Below are 24,050 nucleotides of genomic sequence, written 5' to 3'. Positions count from 1 at the left end.
TGTCCAATCAGAGTCTTGTCAAGGACATCAGTTAACAACTATATAATGAACTGCCTGCCTCCTCTGCATCAACAGAGGAGTGGCAGACCTACGAGACTACTTATTTCATCCAGACTGCAAGGAAGAGTTCAGGTGTATGGAGTCAAAAGAGGACACCAGAGCTCAGAGTCAAAGCAACCCTAACCCTACCCTAGGAGCAGATGATGGTGTAGATCTGCCCCGTGACAAGGAGCGACTGGTGGGGTCATGACAGTTAAGGTGCATCAATGGAAATGGAAGGGAAGTAGCAGAAAATTTAACCAAGCATGTGTAATAGATTGATGAAGAAGGAAAGAGCTTTGGAAGCGTGTAAACCACAGCTGTTTCTCTTATGAGAAGACCATTTACACAGCTATGAAATACCCCGAAGTGTTTAAAATGTTGCTGTCTGTTATCAACTCCAAAGCGCTCCCCAAATGTGGCGAAACACAAAAATAACAGACAAACTGACAAAAAAAAAAGTCCTTCTTAACAGTCCTGCACACACCAATACGTCTGCCTTTATCTGTTGTTAACATGCTGTGCAAGATATGGATATCAGCAGTGGCTAAAACAACTAAAACAACTACACAGTGAACAGAAATAAATTCACATAAACACAAACCTGTTGATGCAGTAGGGCTGTAATATATGCATTGTGTCCTCTTTGCAGGAATACCAGATGAAGAGAATTAAAAAAAATAAAAAACAGCAGCTCCTTCTGCTGTTTAAGCCTCTCAACAGTCAAAAAGAGTCACTACACATGTCCCATTGAGCAGAAAACAGTTGAAGAAATAGTTCTTTAGTTGAGAAAGTGGTTCTTCTAGAGAACACAAGCCTGACTGTGGCTAAGAGGAAGATCGCGTCGGTCTCGAAACCTCGAACAGGAGGTCCTGAAATCCTGCGCCACCAACCTCCCAGACACCTGAGGGCTCCAGTCGATCGAGTGTTTAGAAGTGATGTCTGAGGTGATAGTAGCTCTCTGCCTCAGACTTGCTGCTGGCACGAATGGTTACTCTGTTTATTTCCCTCTCTCTCCCCTCCCTCTCCCTCTCTCTCTTCTCACTGCTCTCGTCCAGCCTCCCTGCCTCCTCCCCCTCTGTCTGTTTGCATATGAGTTCCTCCTCCTGTGATATGCTCTGTGTCATCACAAACAAATGTTCATGTTTTGGTCCACCTTGTAAAACCCCTTGTACTCTCTTTCACTTTCTATGCTTACTTTTCTGTCATCTCCAAATTGCCTCACTCCTTCTTGTACTCTCCCCTTCTGTCGCCCTCTCTCCATCTGTCACCTTTCGTGTTATCACATTATCACTCCCGTCACTTTCCCCTGGTATGCCCTTTCTCTTTCTGATTTGCTCTTTCAGTTTTACCCCCAGGAGAAAACAAAAAAAAAGCTGCCTCCAACCTCCAGTTAAGCTTAAATGCTAACTTGATTACATAACACTAGTCTGATGTGGTCTACAGTGAAGCTCAGTGAAGTCTTATGAGGACAAAGAGAGGATTGTTATCTCGTCCAACTAAAACAGACTGGTCTTAGAGTTCTTTCTGATCCAAATGTATTAAATATATTATTAAGAAAGCCACAGGTATGGCTGGATACACAGTATAACATCATTATTACTGGAATGATTTCATTTCAGCGATCAGGGCTACTTATTGTTACTACTTATAATGCTTTCAATTTCCTTATGTCTTGCTGTTTAGAAAAAGTGTTGTTTTTTTCAATCCAATTTTCAACATGAAAATGTAAAAAAAAAGAGCCTACCGTGAAAGAGAGGGATTATGCCCTTTAAGCTGCTGGCAGAGTTCCAATGCGACCTGGCTGTAATGTACTGATGGATTAGTGCTGTGGAAATAAAATGTCTGAAGTTCTCAGCGACACTAAGGTTCCTCTAGCAGCATAATAACTGCTAATCTTAGCTGTTATATTGGTTATTATGCTCACCATCATTGTTTAGCATGTATAATGCCTATGCTGATTTAGATACCCAAGTATTGTCAAAAAATAAAAACAACCCACAGTCAATTCTGATGTATGTGCGTCAACTAGTGGCTGAACTAAATGTAAGGACATTCCAGCCAACATTTTTCAAATAATTCCACACTAATCCAAAAAAAGTTGACTAATTGAGCGATATTCATAGAGACATGGTGGAAGCTAGCTCATATGGGGAACTAGAGAGGCAGCATAAAAAGGGACAGTTAATGCAGGATGCAAAATGTTTGAAGGAACAGTGGCTAACTATTTTAAGGAAAATTAAAAGTTTCACAGGGTGTAGGAAGACATACATATTTTCCATTTGAAAGCCTCCATTGTTGTGATTGCCTTATGGGTGTCATCATCTCAACAACATTTTGGGCCCAAACCCCCCCAAAACATGAAGTATCTTTAGGTGGGAAACTACAATCAGAACCCTGATTTGGGGAAATAGTGTTTGGTCAGCTTCCAGCTTAAATTGACAGAGTCTGTATTTAAATGTACAATTGTAAAAATAGGCAAAGGACTTTGGTATCAGTATCTGGGTTGTATTTGTTGTACAAGTAGTATTGTGCACCAAGGTTTCAGAGAGCATTGGCCTTAAACAGGAAGACTGTTTGTATTGAAAGGGAAAGGGGCAGAATGCAGTCCTATGTAATCAATCGCAGAAACCTTTGCCCTTTATTGAACAAATATGGTATTCAACTTTAAGAAATGTCTTAAAGAAAACAGATTTGTGCATCTCCTGTCTGAACACCAACTCTATTCTTATCAATTGCAAGATGTCTTTGCCGTAAGTCCTTTATTGCTAATCGCTGGCATCACTGGAATCCCTGAAAAGTTGACTAATGCTCCCTGAGGCTATGCTACCAGATGACTGTTGAGGGGTTTGGAGACTGGCTATCTATCACTTTGAGATACTGCACAGTGAAGTCAGTGTACGCCGTTGTAGTGATAAATGAGGATGATCTTCGTGGAACATCCTGAGCTCTGTTTGCCTTAGTCAAACCTCTGAGCTACCTTGTGAAGGTTGTGTCTTAATCACAGTTCCTGAATGTAGATCCCATTACAGGTTCTCTGTGTTTGCATACTGACGAGCTGAAAAGCGCTGGCTTTCTCTTTCTGTGTCTGTTAATGGATGAATGCTGCCTGTAATCCTCCACCACCTGCTTGGTCTTACTGATGTTAAGGGAGAGTCTTTCTGTCTGGCACCGCTTCGACAGATCTCTTTGTGTCTGCTCAACAGGCTGACACACTGCTACCGGAGATCAAGCCAGCATATGCCATGCTGTTTGTTAATGACATATCTGAGGGCCAGGGACAAGATTTCTGGTCCTGGGATCCAAGGACAAGGCACCAAAAAAAATGTCTAGCACTCCACTCGGATGTCAGAAGTTACTTTTTAAAGCTGATTGGGTTACACAGTACACACACCCTCAAGTGATTGACAGCCACGCTTAAATGAAATGACATCCTGGCATTGCATTTAGCTGAGTAAAGAGCCTGCCTACAGCCATGATGATGTTATGTCACACTCTGACATGAGGCCAGGAGTAATGCTACATTGTTTATTGAATCTTTGACCCAACTCTAATTTTGAAGGTGCATTGCACTACAATAAGCAGTGTTAAGAATGTAGAGTTATTTCTTAAAAGCTGAAAATCTTTTTTTTTTTTTTAATCCATCGCTTTTAGGCTATACCTCAAGTATCTGTCAGACGCAAGAATGGCCAAAATATGACCTGACAATCTTAATGTGTCAGAGAGAAAAATAGTTTTTGGGCATGAAAAGTTACTTTTTGTATCTTGAGTCGTATTATAAATTTGCATCAGGATACCAAGTGGAAGTATTCTTTAAGTATTTATTTGGCTTCTCTTGCCTGGTTTGATATTTTATGCAACGCTTTCCTTGTAGACCTCCTTTGGGTGCACTGGTAGTCTTTAACAGTAGAATTACAGTCCAGAGACATCATTCACAACCGACTTTATATTTCCTTATATTGCAGATGAGAAGCCAATAGCCAGAATAGATGACAATAACCAGTGATAGCCAATGGGTTTCCTTTTTATAAATGCATTTGGCCGTTTTACTCATCTGTCTCTGGTTGCCCACTTTATAATTGGCCAATGCAATTGTGACATGGCAGTCACAACAAGAATGAGAGGGTCTTTGATCATGTAGTTAAACACATTTACCATCTCTGAAAAAAGAATTACTGATTGACTAATTCTGTTTCACTTCAGGGGTAGAGCAAACCATTTAGCAAAGTGAAACGTAAACACAGAAACAGCAGAGTTAGGATTATACAAAGCTCTTTCAAATAGCTTATTGCGTGAAATACTTAATTTATTACAAAGCTGTCACTGAGTTGCACAAGTCTGCTGTGAAAATGTTTAAATGCTCTTGAGTAATGCCAACGTAAACGCCATGAATTAACAAACATACAATCATTTACAATTAAGTCTAACAGCCCTCATAACCTCCTCATACGCCTCTACAGCACTTTAATTTTAAAGGAGGTTAGAAGAGGCTTGTAAACAGAGTTTGAGATTGTGCCGCTTCAGCCAATCGACTCAATGTAAAACTACAGAAGGGTTACCTGAGGACAAGGCCCTACTAAATAAGAGAGAATGGTCCTTTTGAAAAGGGATATTGGAAGGATAAGAACTATTAGTTCACATTTACCTACAGAGACTGACTGTTAATGGTGGGTTCATTAGAGTACACAGAGCATAAAAATACAGACATTTATTAGCAGAAAACAAAGGATGGTACATATTCACAATATTTATCCCTCAGAAATCAATGCAAACTTAACCCAATGTGTTATATACTAGACTAAAATGGAAAGGAATGTTTTCTTTTGCTTTTTTGTTGCTTTTGACAAAGGTAGTGAATGTTTACAACTGAAAGTGACTGGAAACTTTGTTTACGCTTTTACAATGAGTGTTCAAACGATTTCTATCGGAAATATACTGTAGCAAAGACTTCTAGTGGTCCTGCAGATGACATCAGCAGTGTAAGTTTCCCAGAACAACTTACAATATCTGTATCGCATCGCTAAGAACAAGATTTACTTTATCGATCCCTGAAGGGAAATTAGGTGTTTAGACTCAGAGTGAGGGAGTAGCTCCCAGCAGGCGCTACTGAGCTAGTTGGAGGGGGAGGTTAAGTGTCTTACACGAGGACACATCCGACATTTTGCTCGCCGGAGTTGGGGATCGAACCCTCGACTTTTCGATTGAGAAACAACAACTCCACCAACTAACCCATAACTAATATCGGGATAAGTGTACTTGAAGCATTTAGTTAATTAAATATGGAAAAAGTGCAAAAATGCATGTGGCCAATAACATAAATTCCTTTTGAATATATACACTATATCTTATTTTCTTTTATTCACCTTCAATTGTCTTTGAATTTCTAGCGGTTCAAACAATCAGTTGTTCCACTGACTTTATGAATAGTTTTGTAACTGATAATATAAAGAGGCAAATAGCCAAATATCCTGCTATTAGGTATTATTCAGAGTTGGGTTTTTCCATGTTGTGTTAAGTCACGTGACTTTATATCACTTCTCATTCTTCCCCTTTTGGGACTTTTACAGCTCATCCCCCAGTTGCAGGTGCGATCAGCTAACAGTTGGCTCCCTATCAGTCTTGCTTGTTCTGTGGAGATATTAATCCATAATCTCACCTGGTAATAGTAACTGTATTAAATGCAGTTTATTCCTTGCTCTTATTTTTTTACCTTAAGCTATGACATATGGTGCCATGCGGACGTCAATAATGATGGCCTTGGCATCCCAATTTTCTCGTTACTGGCCTTAATGGGATCTTCATTGTATTTAAACAAACCCACTTACTGTTTTAACCACCCTTAACCTTTATCTGACATATGGCATTGGAACTTATACCAATTACTGGGGATTGTAAAAAGCTGTAAACAAATCCCTTCTTAAAAGCCTGCTATTGATTCCAGTCAATGAGACAACCTCAGGCATGCAAAATACCTTAAAATCCTCAAGAAAGTTTTCGGATTACATTTGAAATGTTCTCCAAGGCACTGCTGAAAGTCACAAATGATCAACCTTTTTCTTTTATATTTTGTATTTCTCTTTTCCACCCATTCTGTTAATATATTTCACATTAATCTACTGATTTTTAAATGTATTATTTCAATGTCTCCTTTTCCGTATGTCAACACTTGTTATTGCCTTGTTGCTGGATGTGCTAAACAAATAAACTTGCCTTGCCTTTTTCTGACAGAGGATATCTCTCTGCTTGTCTGTTAGGTCTTAGTGTAGCATTAGATTGATCACATCCTGTTATGGACACTTAATTGGCATCACAGTAACTGTATTAAGCTGGTTTGAATCCTATTTATTAGATCCATCTTATTTTATACACCAATATTAGTACAAGGTTCTTCGCTCCGACCGCTTATATCCACCCTTGTTATCACTTCCTGTAGTTTTAAATGAGCAGGAAACAATTCAAAAATGTGCAACATTATGCAGATAATACCTTGTTTTACTTAAGGAAGAAACAAGATGAACTCAACTCAAAGTATTCTTTCAGGACATAAAAAATAATACGACAAAGTCATATCTGTCAGACAAAGTAACTGCAAATATAGTTTCTAAAATGAGTAAGGAAGCCAGAGAAATCCTTTAACGTCATAGTTATAATGGGACCTCTAGTCGCAGTGACACACTACGTTTATCGCTGCCCTGAGAAAACCAGATGTTACGTCAAAGAGTGCTACATGAGAAAACAGGAGCTGCGATTGAAAGCTGCCGTACTGTTGCACTACTTGCTTGTGTGCTAACACAAAATGTCAATTATACTTGGATACATTAGCTCGTCTGTAAATATTTTCTTCCTCTGGTACATCTTGACTACGGCCACTTCAGAGTTTTGTTTTCATCTGGGTTGGGGTTGGGGTCTCAGAGAATCACTCCCATGATACCCCGCCTGCCTCAGCGTCGTCTTTAGTTTTGATGGAGAGCCCCCTTGTGACGGAATTTACATACTGTGCCTATAAGCTTTTCCAAGAAAGTGTTAGCAAAGGTGATGAAAGGATATGATGCCACTAATAGGCGGTTTAATGAGATTCATTATCTTAACTTACATAATGAAATCATCCCAGCCTGAACACTGCCCAAGTTAGGATCATTTTTAAGACCTTCAAGTGGGATATTAAGGATACAAAATATATAAAGATGAAACCACACGTGTAACCACACTTACATTTACTCTTTTTGAAGGTCAATCAAAATGAAACTGTGAAAGCCAATAATCTCCTCAAAAACTCAGAGGCATGTCGCTGCAGGTAATTCTGACACTCACAATAACACACAGACACACACTCCAAATTCTATTTTGGTATCCCTTACTCTAGGGTATGTGAAGTGTTACATTGACATCTGTGTGTGTGTGTGTGTGTGTGTGTGTGTGTGTGTGTGTGTGTGTGTGTGTGCACGAGTGCTCCATGACTCAGACATCAAAGAGGGGAGGGGTCCATGAGGCAGCGCTCTCAAGAACACGTGAATGCTCAATGACACAGTTAGACACATGTATACACACGCACATGCGCACAAACACAAAGCCACAATCCGCTGTTGTTGTCACATATTGCCGAGTCCTGGGCTGGCCTTTGCTTTCTGCGGCTCCAGCTGCCCTCAGTGCTCCTAATCCAGCTCTCCCCTTCACTAATCCCCAAATACACACACACACACAGACAAACACACAAAACTGACATTGCATGTGTATACACACACAAACATCTTACACATGTAAAATCACCTGCCCACAGAGGGATAGACACATCTTCCTCGCAGCTGAATTATCTCCCTCGGTAGAAGCAACTTTAAGTGCTGGTGATATTTTATATACGTGAAAGTATACAACAAAAAAAGCCATGCAGAGTTCTTTTCCAAAACGTCAAAGTTTGGTCTGATTTTAGAGTAATTAATAAGGCCATAAGATCGCCAGAATTTTAAAGGTTTCCATGGTGACACAGTTCTTGAAGAACAGAAAGTGAAACGCAGCTCATCAACCAAAAGCACCCGCATGTCCCTATATTGGCAAGGAGGAGTTCGTAAGAGCTGGTCTGCTCCCTGTTCATCTTAGAGTTGAACAACTTAAGTTGACTCATATGTTCAATATTATAATTGGTCATGCCCCCGATTATCTCTGTGATAATGTAACTATGGTCCACACACAGCATAGTCCTAACACCAAGGCACGTATCCGCTCGTGTTGTTCCCAGGGTCAAAAATGGAGCAGAAAAAGCCTTCGTTTACACTGGCATCATTGCGTGGAATAGTTTGCCAACTGCCACTCAACTCTTATTGTCGAAAGGGATTTTTAAAAGACAGGTCAAGCAGTTTTTATGGAACAAGGTAGATTGTAGATCTAATTGATTAATTGGATGGTGTTACTGATAGCCCATGCGTTTGTGTTATATGTTGTGATGTTTTCTGTTCTATTTTAGTTTTGTCTGTATCTATCTATCTATCTATCTATCTATCTATCTATCTATCTATCTATCTATCTATCTATCCATCCATCCATCCATCCATCCATCCATCCATCCATCCATCTATCCTGTTCTCAGGTGAAACTGAGGCAAAGCTGGACAAAATCTCATTTTATTTTATCACATTAAACATCTGAAGATAAAAACATGAAGGTTTAAATTACTGTAAAACGTTTATCTCGCCTTCCATGTATTTACTGCAGTTAGAAACATTTTCGCAACTTTCTCCACTTTAAACATGCCGTTGTGTCAAACCCTCTGCAGGACTGGAAAGTCTGTTTATAAGCTGTTGAGGTGATTCCATGCTGATTACTGATTGTGTGTTTATGAACTCTTCGTCTCTCTGGATGCCTCAGTGTAAGTTTTATTTGTGTCCGAAACTAGTTCGATTTGTTGGATCCATTTTTTGGTACTACAATACGTCCGCCTTCACAATAGCATAAGCGAGACAGGACAACATTGAATATTGATGAAACAATATTTACATGTATCTGACTGTGCTGGGGGAAAGAGGAAGAACGAACCCATACGGAGAGATTTGCAGACACAAAACAAAAATGGGATATTTAATCATGGATCATGGATGCATCTGTGTGTGTGACTCTAAGGTTGAAAGTTTGAAATTTTTAAGGCTCGCAGCTGTCCCAAATGAACGAGCCCTCCACAGGCTGAACGCATTCGGAGAAACAAATGTTATAATTTAAGGACAGAGTCATTGATAGGGAATAGCAGAAAATAAATTAACACCTTCCTCTCCTTTTAATGTTCTTCTTTCGTTTTTTGGCAGCAGGTTTTCTGTTGCACTGGAGAGATTACGATACAGTGCTGCCATCATATCAGCAAAAAACTCAGTGGTGGCTGCGGTCCCTGAGATGTATACATGTAAAAAAAAGAGGTGCTATTTGTGCAGTGATCTTGCAATAATAATGTTTCCTTTTTAATCATAATGAGCTGACTTCTCACATGTTCTTCCATCTCAGAACCAAGAGAGAGCGACCATTTATTCACATTAATGTGAGACCCTTCAACAGCTCAGAACTAAACACTGGCAGGAGGGTGGAAGGGAATGTTTGTTCACGTGTTTGTGTTTAGTGTGTGACTACATATGCTTGGGAACGGGAGAGTACACAGATGGCAGGGTGTTGGATAGCTCTGCACATACTTTAACCAATTTCCTTAAAAAAACAAAAAAAACCCACTCTGTGCGCTGTATTCCAACATCCTTTTCTTGATCTCTTATTAATCATGTGTTCGTGTTCTCTTTTGCCTGTCAATAAAGCGTACATCCACAGCGTGATGAGTCTGTCAGCCTTTTATGAATTCCTTTACTCAATCACATGAGGAATGTGGACATGGTGAATGACGAGCTTTGTGTCTGTTGGTGAGGATTTGGATGATTCGAGGTTGTGTTGCTGCACCTCTGCGTCAGCGTCTTCTTTCATCCATCTATGCCTGCAGCTATTCCTTCTCCTGTCAAATCCACCGTTAATCTCTGCTTTCCTTTTATGTTTACATCAAAGACAGATACACTGACACACACACACACACACACACACACACACACACACACACACACACACACACACACACACACACACACACACACACACACACACACACACACACACACACACACACACACACACACACACACACACACACACACACACACACACACACACACACACACACACACACACTCTGTCTCACCCTTTCTCATCTCCCTCAGATGAGTTGCTATCCTGCTTGTTGGACATTGGCTCCATGGTGCCTCAGTCCTGTCCAGCAGCCAATCACAGGAAGAAGAGGCGGCCCTAGACCTTGCCAGCCTGCTCAGCATTCGCCGCTGTCCCCTTTAATAAGACAGCCATCGGAGGATCTGCACATTGATTGGCTGGGAAGAGCAAGTGGGCGGGACATCAGTGGAAGCGAAAGAACGCTGGAGAGGAAGAGGGAGAAGAAACAGATGAGGGGGCATTAATATTTGTAAAGTTAAATATCACACTACATTCACATCATGATACAACCTTACAGATGTGAATTTAATCTTGTAACATGCCTGTATATGTACATGCAACAGAGCAATAACTACCACACATTTTATTCATTACAATACTGACGGTTCATCCTGTTATGTTATTAAAAGGTGACGGCTGAAACACGCATTTGTGAAGGGTTTAACATAGAGTAAAAAATCATCTAAAAATACCCTGTATGTGTTATTACATGTGTTTTCATACGTTAAAATCTAATAGAACTTTTCAAAGTACTACCAGTCTGTGCTGATAAAACACAGTATAGCAGCCCGGGTTCGAATTTGACCTGTGTCGTCTTCCTAGAACGTCATTCCACTCTCTCTCCCTGCCCTATGACTCTAAAGATGCAAAAAGCCCCAAAATAAATCTCCAAAAACAAAAACACAGGCATGCTTACACGTAGAAGAAGGCCGACAGCAAGCTAATTTTGTTCTCTTAGAATTTATATATATTTATATATATATATAAAATAATATATAAAAAATATATAAAATATAACTATTTTAACAATGTTAGCATTTTATCTTTTGCCACATTTGAGCTGAGTTTGGATTTCATTATTTGAAGGATGTTTTGTCTTCCCTCTATTTTTTTAATACATTGCTCTAGTTTTGAAAAGTTTCAGTACACTACAGATGTAGGCGAGAGTCACATGAAACTAATTATGTCACCACTACAACCCTGCATCTATCAGAGGAAATCTAATTTACGATAAGATACTTAGAAGACCTCTGACAGGAATTTAGGCCAAATTGCACGATTATTACGATGGTCTTTTCAGCTTTTTATTCCCTCTTTTTGTTCCTTAAACTGCCAGCTTCAGTAAGATCATGCAGAGAAACGGTAAACAAACACTGTCATTTTTTTAATGTTTTACAAGGATCACATTAAGATCCTGAAAACGACTCTGAAGAAGTCGTTTATTTCTTGCACTGATCTACTTGTAGCAGCTGCTTACAAGCTGAGTTAAGAAGCTGACTGCACTAAAATGCAATAAAGTGATTCCTAGAACTTCAGCAGACTGAGTTGTCTGATAGATTTCTGATTTTGATACTGAAGCCTAATTTATACGTCTGTGTTGCGTTGACGCCGTAGCTACGTGGTTGACATGGACCCCCTATGCGGACTCTACACAGTGGCCCTACGCGCACCTCCAAAAAATTCTGACTACGCGTTGCGTCGACGCGAACCGCAAGGACTGTGATTGGTCCGCTTAGAACATCATTTCCGGCAGTTGCTTTCCGATCACAACAGAAAAATTAAAAGGCTGTATACGGCGGAGAAAATCAGCCGATTGACATTCGAAAATGCATTTCTTCATCCAGGTTTTTCAGTGAGCAATTGAGTGTGTTAAATTCACCCATTTTCAGCCTCGATTAGTTTAGTTGTTGGACAGACCACCTCCGCAAACGTCTCCTTCGTCGCCCCCTAGCAGCGTGACGATGAATTGCAGAGCAACACGTTCCCTCGGCGCAAAACTAGGAATACTCAACGCCACGCAGAAGTACCAATGCTAAATTTCAAAATTCTACCCTTTACTGAATTGCCAGTCAACATGTTAAGGTGGAATGAGAATATCAGTTTTCTTCGAGGCCAAGATTTCCCACTGATATGACAATGCAAAGTTACCCAGACGGGTATTTTCTTCCAAACGTATCTTTAAAAAAACATCTAACATGATTGTAAATTGTCGTCTACATTGTTGTTCTGACCAACTGGCGACAGACAGGCATGACGATCGAAATAATTTATACCAAGTTTTGATTTCTGTGTTGCCAGAAAACACCGGCACACATAAACTATTTATCTGTGACTCCACAGATGGTAGGTCTGGCTCGATGGCAGTGATAACTTGTCTGTAGCTCTCATTATAACTCAATGTGAGTATCTGTATTGAAATATGACAGTCATAAATCATTATTAACTGTGTCATGTTTGTATGACTGCAGGCTTGAGAGTGGATTATCCTGCTAATCCCATGGACAGATGACAGATTAAAACTCTAACTCTAATTTGACATCCTTTTTGAAAGCTCTGTGTTTAAATGTAAGAACTCATTGTCACATCTTTATCGCAATACAGCTTTAAAAATAACTTGTTACAAAGCGCTGACACTTCATTTATAAACAGAAAACCGTCACACAATCTGCCCCTTTTAAAGTGCATGGACGTTAGCATGCGAGGTGCAGGCTGTGCCAGATGAGGGCACCAGAGTCACCACAACACCGGTGGTATGAATGTACATGTGACCTGAGCTGACATGGTTCCTGCACAAAGCCGGGCTGTTCTCACATCATTCAGTTTGTACAGTGGAGAACTGGAGCATGGCTGTTAATGAAGATCAGCAGTCTGTTCAACTTATAGGTTATAAACATCATGTTAGGTCACGCTGCACTCATTCTCAATCACTTTCTACAAACTTCAGCGTTTGGAACACTATCTACTGCTCTTGTTCACTATAAAAAAAATATTTTTCTTTTCTCTTATTTGTTCTGCTTTTTCTTTGTCTAAAAATGTTTCCCATAAATAAAAATAATAAAAAAACATCTTGGTGTTCTTCTATGGCTGCTACCTACAAATCTTTTTTTTCACTTGTTTTTTGAGATTTGAAAATGTTGGATAATAACTGAGAACTGTTGAAGCCCAGTCTCCCTAACACAAATGTGATGTCTATACATAGCTGTTCTTTCCTAGCAAAGAATGTTGATTTTTTTTTAAAAGGATTTAAGAGAGAGAGGGTCTAAGAAGATAAATATCGAAGTATTATTTGAATTTTCTTTCAGCGACATCTCTTGTTTATCTTTTATCCACAGACTTTTGATGACGCTGATGTTCAATAGCAGAGGTGCGACTTTCTATAGGTTAAAAGGACTTTGTGTAGGATACAAACATTCTAACAGGACCTGTAAAATATAATTTTTAACAAACCAGAATCCTTCCGATCACTTAAAAAGGACACATGCTGGTATTTAATCAGTGTTAAAAAAACAAAAAAACAAAAACAACCTAAATGTGAGGTGCTGAGCTCCACTTCTCCACATGTGACAGTAGATGGCACCAGAGAGTGAGAGATCGCAGAGGACAAGTATTCAGCAAAACAACAAAAGAGGAATCGGAGAGTCAACGTTTGATTTGAAGTTTTCAAAGACTTCACAGAAGTCTGATTTTTAAAAATCAAAGACAGCACCAGAAAAAAAAGTAAGTATGTATGTTTATTTTGTTGAAAGCTGAAAATTGCCCTCAAGTTTTTTCCACGAGTGAAAGTAGCTTTAAAGTGGAAACAATGACATGCAGAAGTAAGTGACTGTATAAATGACACTTTGAGCCTATCATGTGTCAAACAAATTGTTTCTTTCAAGTTTTCTGAAAGAGAGTGAAAAGTTACAAACTGATGTTTCCAGACTTCGTAACCTCTGTTTTACGTTATATAGGCCAAAAGAACGCTCATCACATGACCCTTACATGTTCAGGAGCCAAAGTCAAAGTGAAGAACTTCGAGGATAATCGCAGGATCGAAACAGACAGAAACAGAACATTTAAACTTGTACCCAACTCCAGAAAAACTGAACATGTGTATGTCAATGTGTGTTTGAATCAAAAAAGCTATTCTACATCAGCATGGAACTCCCTGTCTTTATCATATTATATTTTATATTAACAACATGATGTATTACTTTCATCATAATGTATCATATATTAACTGTTTATTAAACAGGACGTGATTAGAGAGGTCTTTGCATATCATCATAAGTCCAGGCTGGTATGAGGCGCACATCATGAGGCAACGCATTAATGTTTCGAACAGCTGGCACTGATTTATATGGAGGAGTTTAACATTCTGAGCACAGAGTGAGTGGATAATGAGGACAATAATTAATGGTGTGGACACACAGACAAACTCGTATTTTTCCTCATTGTTAAAGGTTTCGTGAGTAACTTTACGGATGTGATAGACACACACACACACAGACGCACACACACACACACACACCATAGTGTAAACATCATTTGGGTCATGGGTCAGTGATGACACACTGATCAATGTTTGGTGCATTAACTGCAGACTACACTCTGCTGTGTACATAGTGTACCCGTCTGTGCAGGAACAGGACTTTGCAGTATCAAGATCTTGCATGGGTGTTACAAAACACGCACACGCACTTATATAGTCTCACACACAAATACACAAACGCTAACATGCACACGTACTGTACTTGAGTATCTTCTCACTCAAACACACAAATAACACACCCGAGTCTTTTTTGCAGCATATTCTCTCCAACACACAGACTCCCAGCCACGCACTCCGCCAGTGTGAAGCCGAACACCCACAAGCACACGATCACGCACACACCTCTGGTCCGTCTCTAAGCGGGGAGGCCTTGGCTGGTGTCCAAGCTGATTAAATGGAGAGAAGCGAGCACACACACACACACACACACACACACACACACAGCGCGATCAAAGATGACCGTCTCTTTACCTCCCTCCCTCCCTCCCTCTGCAGCTTTCCCTTCGTTTCCTCCAAATCACCTCTCTTTCTCTCACTCGCCTTCTACTTTCTCCCACTGCATCTCTCCAGCTCTCTCTCGGCAATCACTCCGGAGAAATCTGCAGAAAAATCAATCAGGGCACACAAAAATAGGTGTAGACTATCTAGATTCAGCTCTCCCAGCTTGGCTGTGCATGAGTGAATGACTGTAGTCCTGTCTTAGAATATTCGTCCCCAAGGGAGGTATTGGAAGTATTGCTCTGCTTCACAGTCCTCCCACACTGCCAAATAAACTAAAGTACAGCCAGTTGCCTTTTCATGTCTGGCATTAGACACGGCAGTCGACCCCAACAATCTCACCTAAGATCTTTGATCTGGAGCTTTTGACCACCTTAAATAAATCAAAGATGAACGTCTCCACGTTTAGAGTTCCTATCACCTTGCTCAAAAAAAAGAAAAGAAAAAAAAAAGAAATCAGAACTTGTACCATCTCATGACAGCTGGGGAAACTCAGTAAGCCTCTGAAGATCACAAGATATGAGTGAAAGCTTCAGAAGAGCGACTCAGTGAAGCGTCGCAGAAGACGTTTTTCAATTATTACAAGATAGATCCTTTACGTGATTTATTTGCACATCGGCTTAGTATGCAGAGCTACCATCCATGAACATTCCTTTACGGATGTTTCCCCTCAGAGTGCATATTCTGATAACTAATATGATTAACAGTGTTATTAAAACATAAAACGCGTTATTGAAGGGGGAAAAAAAAAGAATCACTGACGAAAACAACTCGTTCAAATGAAAGAAGTTTGTGTAGTTTTAACAGCTGCCTCTCCTGAAGGAAAACCAGCGCAGAGGTCGGGAGCTTTCAGACAGATAGTAGTAGAACATCTGACATGCACAAGTTCACCAAGTGCACATGTAACATAGGTGGCCTTGGATGATCGGCAGCTGAAAACACTGTACATGGTCTGTATGAGCTGCAGGTGTCGTGTGGAGTCTACGAACTGCAGCTGAAGTCTGAGAGCTCAGCCGGCTACGTGGGGACTGCAGGAGGCTGGACTTAGTGGGCAAATCCAGGGTTAAAAGATTAGGATGTTCTTGGCTTACATGATTTTATGAGTGCAAATGAGTTAATGAGTGTTGTGGAGTCCCGGCATGTTTTTTTTTTCACACAGTACATGGGATGGGACTACTTGTTTTAGCATGATCTGATTTAGGTGGTGCTTTGAGCTTAATGCTTGTAGTCCTTATTCTGCTTTGCACACAGGGAAAATTTGCACGTCGGGTTGTGGTTTTAACATGTTGCAGTCTTGTTATGGTGTCTGAGCAGTCTGTAAAACAGACAGCAGAATAAATATTTACCTTAAATATTCCATGTCTATCAATGTTACTTCTTACCCTCCTTTTTCTTAACTGACTTTCTCCCTGTGTCTGAGCGCTATCTTGTATCTCCTCTTGATGCAATCTTGTCAGAGTGAGTGAGCGAGCGAGCGAGCGAGCAAGCGAGCGGGGTTGAGTGAGACAGAGAGAGAGAGAGAGGGAGATGAAGTGGAGGAGAACCGGGAATTTAAAAATACTGCACGTAACATATTATAGGCTACAACAAAGCATCCACCTGTGTCGTCTTTAAAGGGATACTTCACCCATTTGCATTGCAAATGGGTGAAGTATCCCTTTAAGTCGGCCCTCTGCAGTGTGGCAGCTTGTGACCAGATACAGAGGTGTTTGCATGATGGGAGGAAATGTCATTTAGTTTATAATCATAATGAACCAAAAATACAACATTTAAAAAAGTCCTAGACCTTGAGTCTGGGTCGAGTATGAATTGTTTTAGGTGAGAAATGTAAGTTTAGTTAAGTGTCTTTAGTCCAAGTCTGAAACTTGAGTGCCAATGTCTTGTATCTGCCAATACCCAATAGTCTTGGTATTGTATAGATATCGAAAAAAAATTATGTTGGATAATCTCAATGTCCTGCTCTTGGACTGTTGTAGGATTTGTTTATTAGCCAGTAAAAAAAAGTGTCTTTAGATGTATGCTGATGTTGATTGAATGTATTTTAGAAGGCAGGTGTTTTCTGACTCGTTCTGCTGCAAACTCCACTGAAGAACAAGTGCACGGTGTCACAGGTCCGATTTGACTGTAGCTACAGGTATGACAGGTAAGAGTAAGAGAATACCAAAAGACGATGTTTGGGGTTGGAGTACGATGTAGAAATTGGAAGTAAATCATGTGCTGGAACAGTCCAGGCAGAGCAAGTGCAATGAAATTGTGGAGTTATCGCCGACGCTCTGAGATTTGGATTAAATACAAAAAGTTCCCTCTTCTTCCAAACTGCTGCGAACATATGGTGAACCATGAAATCTGAATTAAATTATTCATAATTTACATCGGGGAACACTTCTTTCCATAACCACCCACTCATTTGTTTCTGCTTGTTTTTTCCCCCCACTAGTTTCTTCCAATTCCTCGTTCGCTCTGTGCCTGTGGGATTGTGTCCTCCTCCACCCCCCCGACACTCCACTCTCATTCTTTTATTTACAGCAATCATCTGTCCTCTGTGTGTTCATTGTTCTCCCTGCTCTCATTGACTATGTGAGGGCTGCTCTTGTCTGTGTATTCTTACATGTGCATACTCATGACTGCCTTTCACAGTGAGAGTGCATACTGTATAGAAGTGCACTGAGGGAACTGTATGTCTTTGGTTGTTCCATGGCTTTCCATCTTCCTTGTATGTGTGTATGTAGGTGTGTGTGTGTGTGTGTGTGCGTGCGTGTAGGTGTGTCTTGCTCTCAGCATGAACATATCTTCTTTGTACTTTTGAGCCACCATCTCTTCCCTGTTAAAACTTAAGACAGTGTTTTCTCAGACCTGTGAAGTGATGACTGATGATTGGCTGAAACTTACTATTTGTTGAGTTGATGCCACAAATTGAACAAGAGAACTTTTAATCATTGTATTTCATTACCAACAGGTTTTTAAGTTGAAGATTATAGAAATTACAATGTTGAACAAGTTGCCCAATATTCAAGTCATGCACATTTGACAAAGTAAATACAGATTGAATTGCCTATCAACAATCTTTTTTTAACTTGAGAACATCTCCTCAAACAATTGGTGACACACGCTCCTCCCCGTGTGTTATCTCAACTGCTGCTGCTGAACATCTGACGATTTTTACCTCCAAATTCTGTCACCAGAGTTTCACTCTGTAACTCTTGTTCCGTGTTTGTCAGTGGGTTTCAGCCCAAATATTTTCATTTCTCTTCGGCATGATAAATGACACAAACAAAAAAAAAGTGTTGAAAAGGTGCATGACAAGTGTAACATCAACAATAATAGTGACCCTGCTTCAGGATTGTACAGTGGAGGATAAAAGCATCACTTCTCTTTGGACTGTTCAGTTGTTCCTTTTTGGTTGTATCTGTACATGTTGGCTGGAGCTCAGCTTTTATCAGCTAGGAGTGGCATTCACATGACTTCACAACACAAAGTGTGTTTTTTTTTTTTTTTAACCAGCTAAAAGTGAAAGTGTGTAAGTGTGATGGTGATACAGTCAAGTGTGAGAAACTGGGTTCTTGAAAAGAAAAGGGCTGTTATCGTTCATCACAGCTCATGGATCTGCTCTTGCTGTGTTATCGTCACATTCATGTTGAATGAATAAATAAGCTATGATTCCTTTTAATTTGACTATTTAGTATTTAAAAGGTGTTAACACATCACAAATATGACTTATTTATATTTCATAGTCATTTAGTCTGCACTATGCATTCGAATATGTCAACTGTTTGCAGCACAAACCTCACAGTGATCAGTGTCTCATATCATGTCTGATATAAAGATCTAAAACATTGTAATACATTGAATGATTATATAAACCTGCTTCATGTTTTGGAGCTTTGGTTTGTGTTTCAAGGAAACAATATTTCAACAGAGACAAGGTGTTCTCTTATTGGTTTAAATGTTGTCAGGCTAACACAAGTGCAATAACAAAGAATAAGGTGTTCGAGGCTTTTGGTTGCATATTTAGGTTATTTTTCGAGCAGCGTCGTCTTGACTTTTTAATGAGACTTTGAATTGATTTCAGAGGTTTTAGAACACGTCCTTTCTACCTTACGTGGTATCTTTGACTCACATCTGTGGGTCTACTTTGGAACTTATTCCTGAGGGTGAGTGTTTCACCTTTTCTTCTGGAGGAACAATTTGAGCACAAAGGCCCTGCTTCTTTCTTTTCAAATCAACAACGTTTGAGCAAAAACCACGAGGCTGTACGACTCTAAGCTGTCCACGTAAGAATGCTAACACAGGCAGATTTGCATACAGACACTCATAATAATGCTTGTAGTCAAAGACTGACCTCCAGAAATCAAAGCTCAGGGGTTTTTCTCTCCCTTCAGTTTCCACATCCATGCAGTCCCTCATCTTCCACCGCTCCTTCTTTGTTTCCTCTCTGCCTCTCTTAATGACCAGCCTGTGTTTGGACTGCCAAGAATGCGAGTCTGCCATGGCTGACCTTCCTCTCGCCTCTCCTCTCTGTTGATGTGTTAGAACGACGGCGCTCCCCCTCATCTTTCTGTCCTTCAGTAGAACGTATTCATTCAGCAGAAAGCTGCGGCTGAATAATTGACCCTTGTACTGGAAACATGTAGGAGCACTGACAGTTATTATAATTCGGCTGCATTGCTTTACGGCGTTGTCTTTAATTACAGCCTGCTTTACCACCAACGTCAAGCGTGTAAAATCTGAACGATAATGTTGTTGAGGCCTGTTGAATTAGCCTTGTTTTGTATCTGTACATTTACTGAGTAGCAAGAATGTTGACTCAGTCATGCTAATGTCTTCTCACCACAAGATGGGTTTGAATCTATAAATAATCATCACAAGTACAGTGCTTTTTCATTGTCTTGTCCTGTTCTCACCCTGCCTTAGTCTTGGAGCAATCGAGTCTTTGGTCTTGGTCAGTGTGTACAGTACACATCATTTCATATTGTATGGTTTCATAGCTACTGAAGCTGAGAGGAAATCATGGAACTCCCTCCATCCGTGCTGCTGTTACAAAACGATGTTCTGTTGTTTCCTGCTGTGTGACCCTGAGGGCACAGCGTCGGAGATGAGGATAAAACCTGTGACTATTCTGTTATTGGATCGAATCTATAACCTACAGCCCTGCCTTCCTCCCTCCGACCTGCTCTTCGTACTCTAATCCTTTCCTCATATATGACCAGTACAGCCTTCCTCAGCCGCTCACCATCCAATCTAATACTTGATATTATCAGTTTAAGTCATTCTGAAAAGGCTAAAGGTAGTGGAATTGAGAAATAAACCCAGAGGGAAACTAATTTCTAACACTGAACTGTCTACCAGTGTCTCAATGCAGGCAGACGCTTCTGTTTTTAACCTGTTCGTGACCTCTTACTTCCTCACTGTATACATCTGTGCCAAGGCATTAACTGAAAGGGAAGTTTTCCCCACTCGTCTTAAATGTTGAAGCAAACATTTTTCTTTCTACTAAAGAGCCACATTGTATGTTCACTCTATCTTTTCAGAAAATATGTGCTCAAACAGGCCGTTTTTCCCCCCCCTTTGTGACATCACAAAGGGCAGTAGCCCCTCCCTCAGGTGGAGGACACTACCACATCTCGTGTTTGTTCGACCCTCTGTCTGCTTTTCTAACATAAACAATAGGATGTGATGCAAAAAAGCCTGACCTATCAAGAGAGGGGTGTGGTCAAGCACAGCTCATGTGACCTATACATTCATTTGGCCAACAAATATATCAGTATCTTTGTTACATTTGAGTGAGGGACAAGGCAAGGGCAATAGCATGGAGGAGACTCTGACTCTTTTAACATGGAAACTGTTTAGTAGAGGACTATGAATGACCATCAAGACAACATCACTGAAGTTAATTTATATTTGATTTATAAGACTTCAGAGCTGTCAGCACATGTAGCTGAATATCAGGTTAGCAAACAACGGTTCGCACTGTAACTGGTTTAACGTGAATCACGGTTGTTTGGTTGAGACAGCAGCCTCTTAAGTTCTTTGCCGTCATATTGGTAGAACATTTCTAATGGCTAGTCGACATTTCTTTTATCATTTTATCAATTCCCAAACTAGGCCATGATAAAGATTAGAAAGTAACATAACATTATAGTGTATGAGTTCATATCTTTGTTAAATAAATATATACCCAACGCTTTTTTAAATACAGAGAAAAGCCAATTTAAAATATCTTAACATTATGATAGTAAAGAGGCACATGTTCTCATAAAAGTTATTCCTTCCTTTACGACATGTAAGCAAAGCCGAAAAATATGTTTGGAAAAATGTAGGTTAAGGAACGGAGACTGGCAGTACAAAACTATTCCTGCCTGAGCATGTGCATGACCTCCTCCCACCCCACTCGTCCCCAGCAGCACTTCAGCACTGAGGGTCACCCTGCATGAAGTCAGCCTCACAGCTGCGGAGGGCTTTCGGCATCAAGTGAGAGGATGTAAACAAACATTTTAACGGCAGGAACTCTCGACCTCACCACGGAAATCTCCATCACCATGGGTACAGGAAAATGCATACATTTCCTATTGTTCTACATTATACACTGCTACTCTGTGAACGTGGTAGGTTAAATAAAAAGGATGAGCGGTGTAGGTTTCTCCAAAAAAAAAAAAGGAACACAATCTATGAGCTGTTGAAAGTTTAGTGGCCTAACATGCGTTGCAACAGTTGCTGTAAATAATCTACTGAAATACGATTCTGAGCTACTTGTACTCACATGACAGAGGGATACATGGCACTCTTTGCTCATACATTTACCTTACATTACGGTTATGAGTTGTTGTTTTTTTTAAAAGGATTACACAATAACACATTTACTCATCAATTATTGGACACAGCAAATCATGAAAAACACCTGACCATGGATTACTTAAAACAAGGCTTGCTTAGATATGAATCTTAAGGAGGCACTCGTAACGTGTCACCATGTATCGAGGCTACAGTCCTCACACGGGCAGTCCGGGTTCGACTCCAGTCTGTGGCCCATTTCCCGCATGACGATTCCCTCTCTGTCCCCCTGATTTCCGACACTATCCACTTTCTCTCTGTCTCTCCAATAAAGGCAAAAAGCCCAAAATAAATCTTTTAAAAAAAGAAGACGAATACAAACATGAATTTTAACTAGTGGTTGTTGCTCAGTGGCAGAGTCTGTCCTCTCCTAACCAGAAGGTTGGGGGTTCAATCCCCAGCTACTGCAGCCAAATGTTTGATGTGTCCTTAGACAAGAAACTCCGGTTAGCTTCCGCTGATTTGTTTGCGGCGCTTGAGTGTGTATGAATCGGATTAGTTACTTCTGATCGTCACTTTACATAGCAGCCTCTGCCATTAGTGTGTGAATGGCTGTGAAGAAGTAGGCATGACCAACGCAGTGTAAAAGCACTTTGAATAGTCAGTAATAGTGTTGTAGTCCGTTCTAACCACATCAAGACCAAGACATACCCGAGACCACAGTGCTCCGAGGCCGAGACAAAACTGAGACATTAAAGGATCAGACCAATTCAAGACCAAGACCAATGCAGGACGAGACGAGGCGAGACCAAATCATCAATGTGTGCATTGGGCACCAGGAAGGTTGAGGCTGTAACTGGGAGATACAAATCAAACCACATGAATTGAAGTTATTTTGCATAAGAATGTGTGATCAAAATCTGCATTGCTTTTGTTAGCTCCAGTACCATCAATCATTTCAAGTTTTACTCAGACACCATTAGCACATCATGCTAATGTGCTCTTGAAATGCACAGTAGATGTCTAGATTGTAAACCGTGAACATCTGTTAGCACATAAATCTGTGTGACAGTTTTTTTTTCCTGTTGTTTGTCTCTTTATCGATACAAAGCATTGGGATTTTTACTTTTCTAACACTGAATTTCAAATTTAAACTACTCAATGCTACTCTGAATTCTAAAATAAGCTAACGTTTAGATCAGAAAGACGTCAAACAAGTTGTGACATGTATCCATTTGTCTTCTTTTTTTTAATGGATCATACTTCAAGAGCTTTTGTTTGATGAAAAAGCTTAACTCTGCAAAGTTACAGGTTAAACGTGAACCGCAACAAAATCCAATTACTGTTTCATGTTAATGTTGATGAATTACCCAGTCCTGGGAATGCAAAAGCATATTCAAGCTGTTTGTCATAATTTAAAGAAACAGACGGCAGCTTTTAGTGAAAAGCCCCCGATAACTGCTTCTTGTGACTAAGAGTTGTTTTGTTCACTCAGACGTAATGTCGAGAGAGAGGTCCAGAGGACTGCTGATTTGGTGATTGATGAGGATGTGTGTGTTAATGTATGCAGGACTTTCACTCGTTAGCTTCCCCAGCCAACATAAACTCAGAGAGTATCATATTTGTCAACACACGTTAGTTTGGACAATGTTTGTCCAATTAACATGCTTGTTTTTTAACCAGGGGCCGGCAGCTTTAACGTCAACCTTTGAGCACATGTGTATGAGGGCACTGTGTGCCTAATTAGTTAGAAAGTATATTATTGCCATCATTGTTATGGGATACTTTTACTAAAATGAGTCAGCTAGAGACATCAACAACATAGCCGAAGACAGAGCTTTCAGCAAACACATGCAGCTAACGTTGGTGTAATAAGCAAGCTAGGACAATTAGTATTGTTGAACAAATCTACCTTTATATTATTGGTAACATGCAGGAAGACTTAGCTTTCCCACAGATTCCAAAAACTGCATCAAATTGCAATTCATCACATTCCATATTGATATGCCCAGTTTAATGTAAACCAAGTTAACTTTGCCATTTAACTTTATGTTTAGCCCAGTATGGTTGTTGTGTGATATCTAGTCTGTGCCGTCTTTGTATGCCAGGGTTGCACATTTCACATATCTATGTAAGTATATGGTAAGAATGGATTGTTGGGGAGATCAGACTGAGTAGGAGACTTTAGTGCAGA

General features: G+C 40.2%; 1 protein-coding gene across 6 annotated transcripts in view; it reads right to left on the bottom strand.

Annotated features, from left to right (window-relative positions):
* The window catches only part of LOC306838435 (thyroid hormone receptor alpha), an 85,157-nt gene that overhangs the window by 15,956 nt on the left and 45,151 nt on the right, over positions 1 to 24,050 (bottom strand). For 5 of the 6 annotated variants that reach the window (XM_079366616.1, XM_079366613.1, XM_079366612.1 and 2 more), the window contains one exon: positions 10,253 to 10,481. In XM_079366616.1, coding sequence (XP_079222742.1) covers positions 10,253 to 10,308 — 56 coding nt within the window. In that variant the 5' untranslated portion in view covers positions 10,309 to 10,481. Of the gene's footprint in view, positions 1 to 643; positions 2,285 to 10,252; positions 10,482 to 24,050 lie in introns of those variants that run through there. The other variant, XM_079366617.1, reaches the window with a different exon arrangement.

This window comes from Symphodus melops (genome assembly GCF_947650265.1).
Source record: "Symphodus melops genome assembly, chromosome: 17".
NCBI lineage: Eukaryota > Metazoa > Chordata > Actinopteri > Labriformes > Labridae > Symphodus > Symphodus melops.
This window is presented reverse-complemented; position numbering and strand designations above follow the sequence as displayed.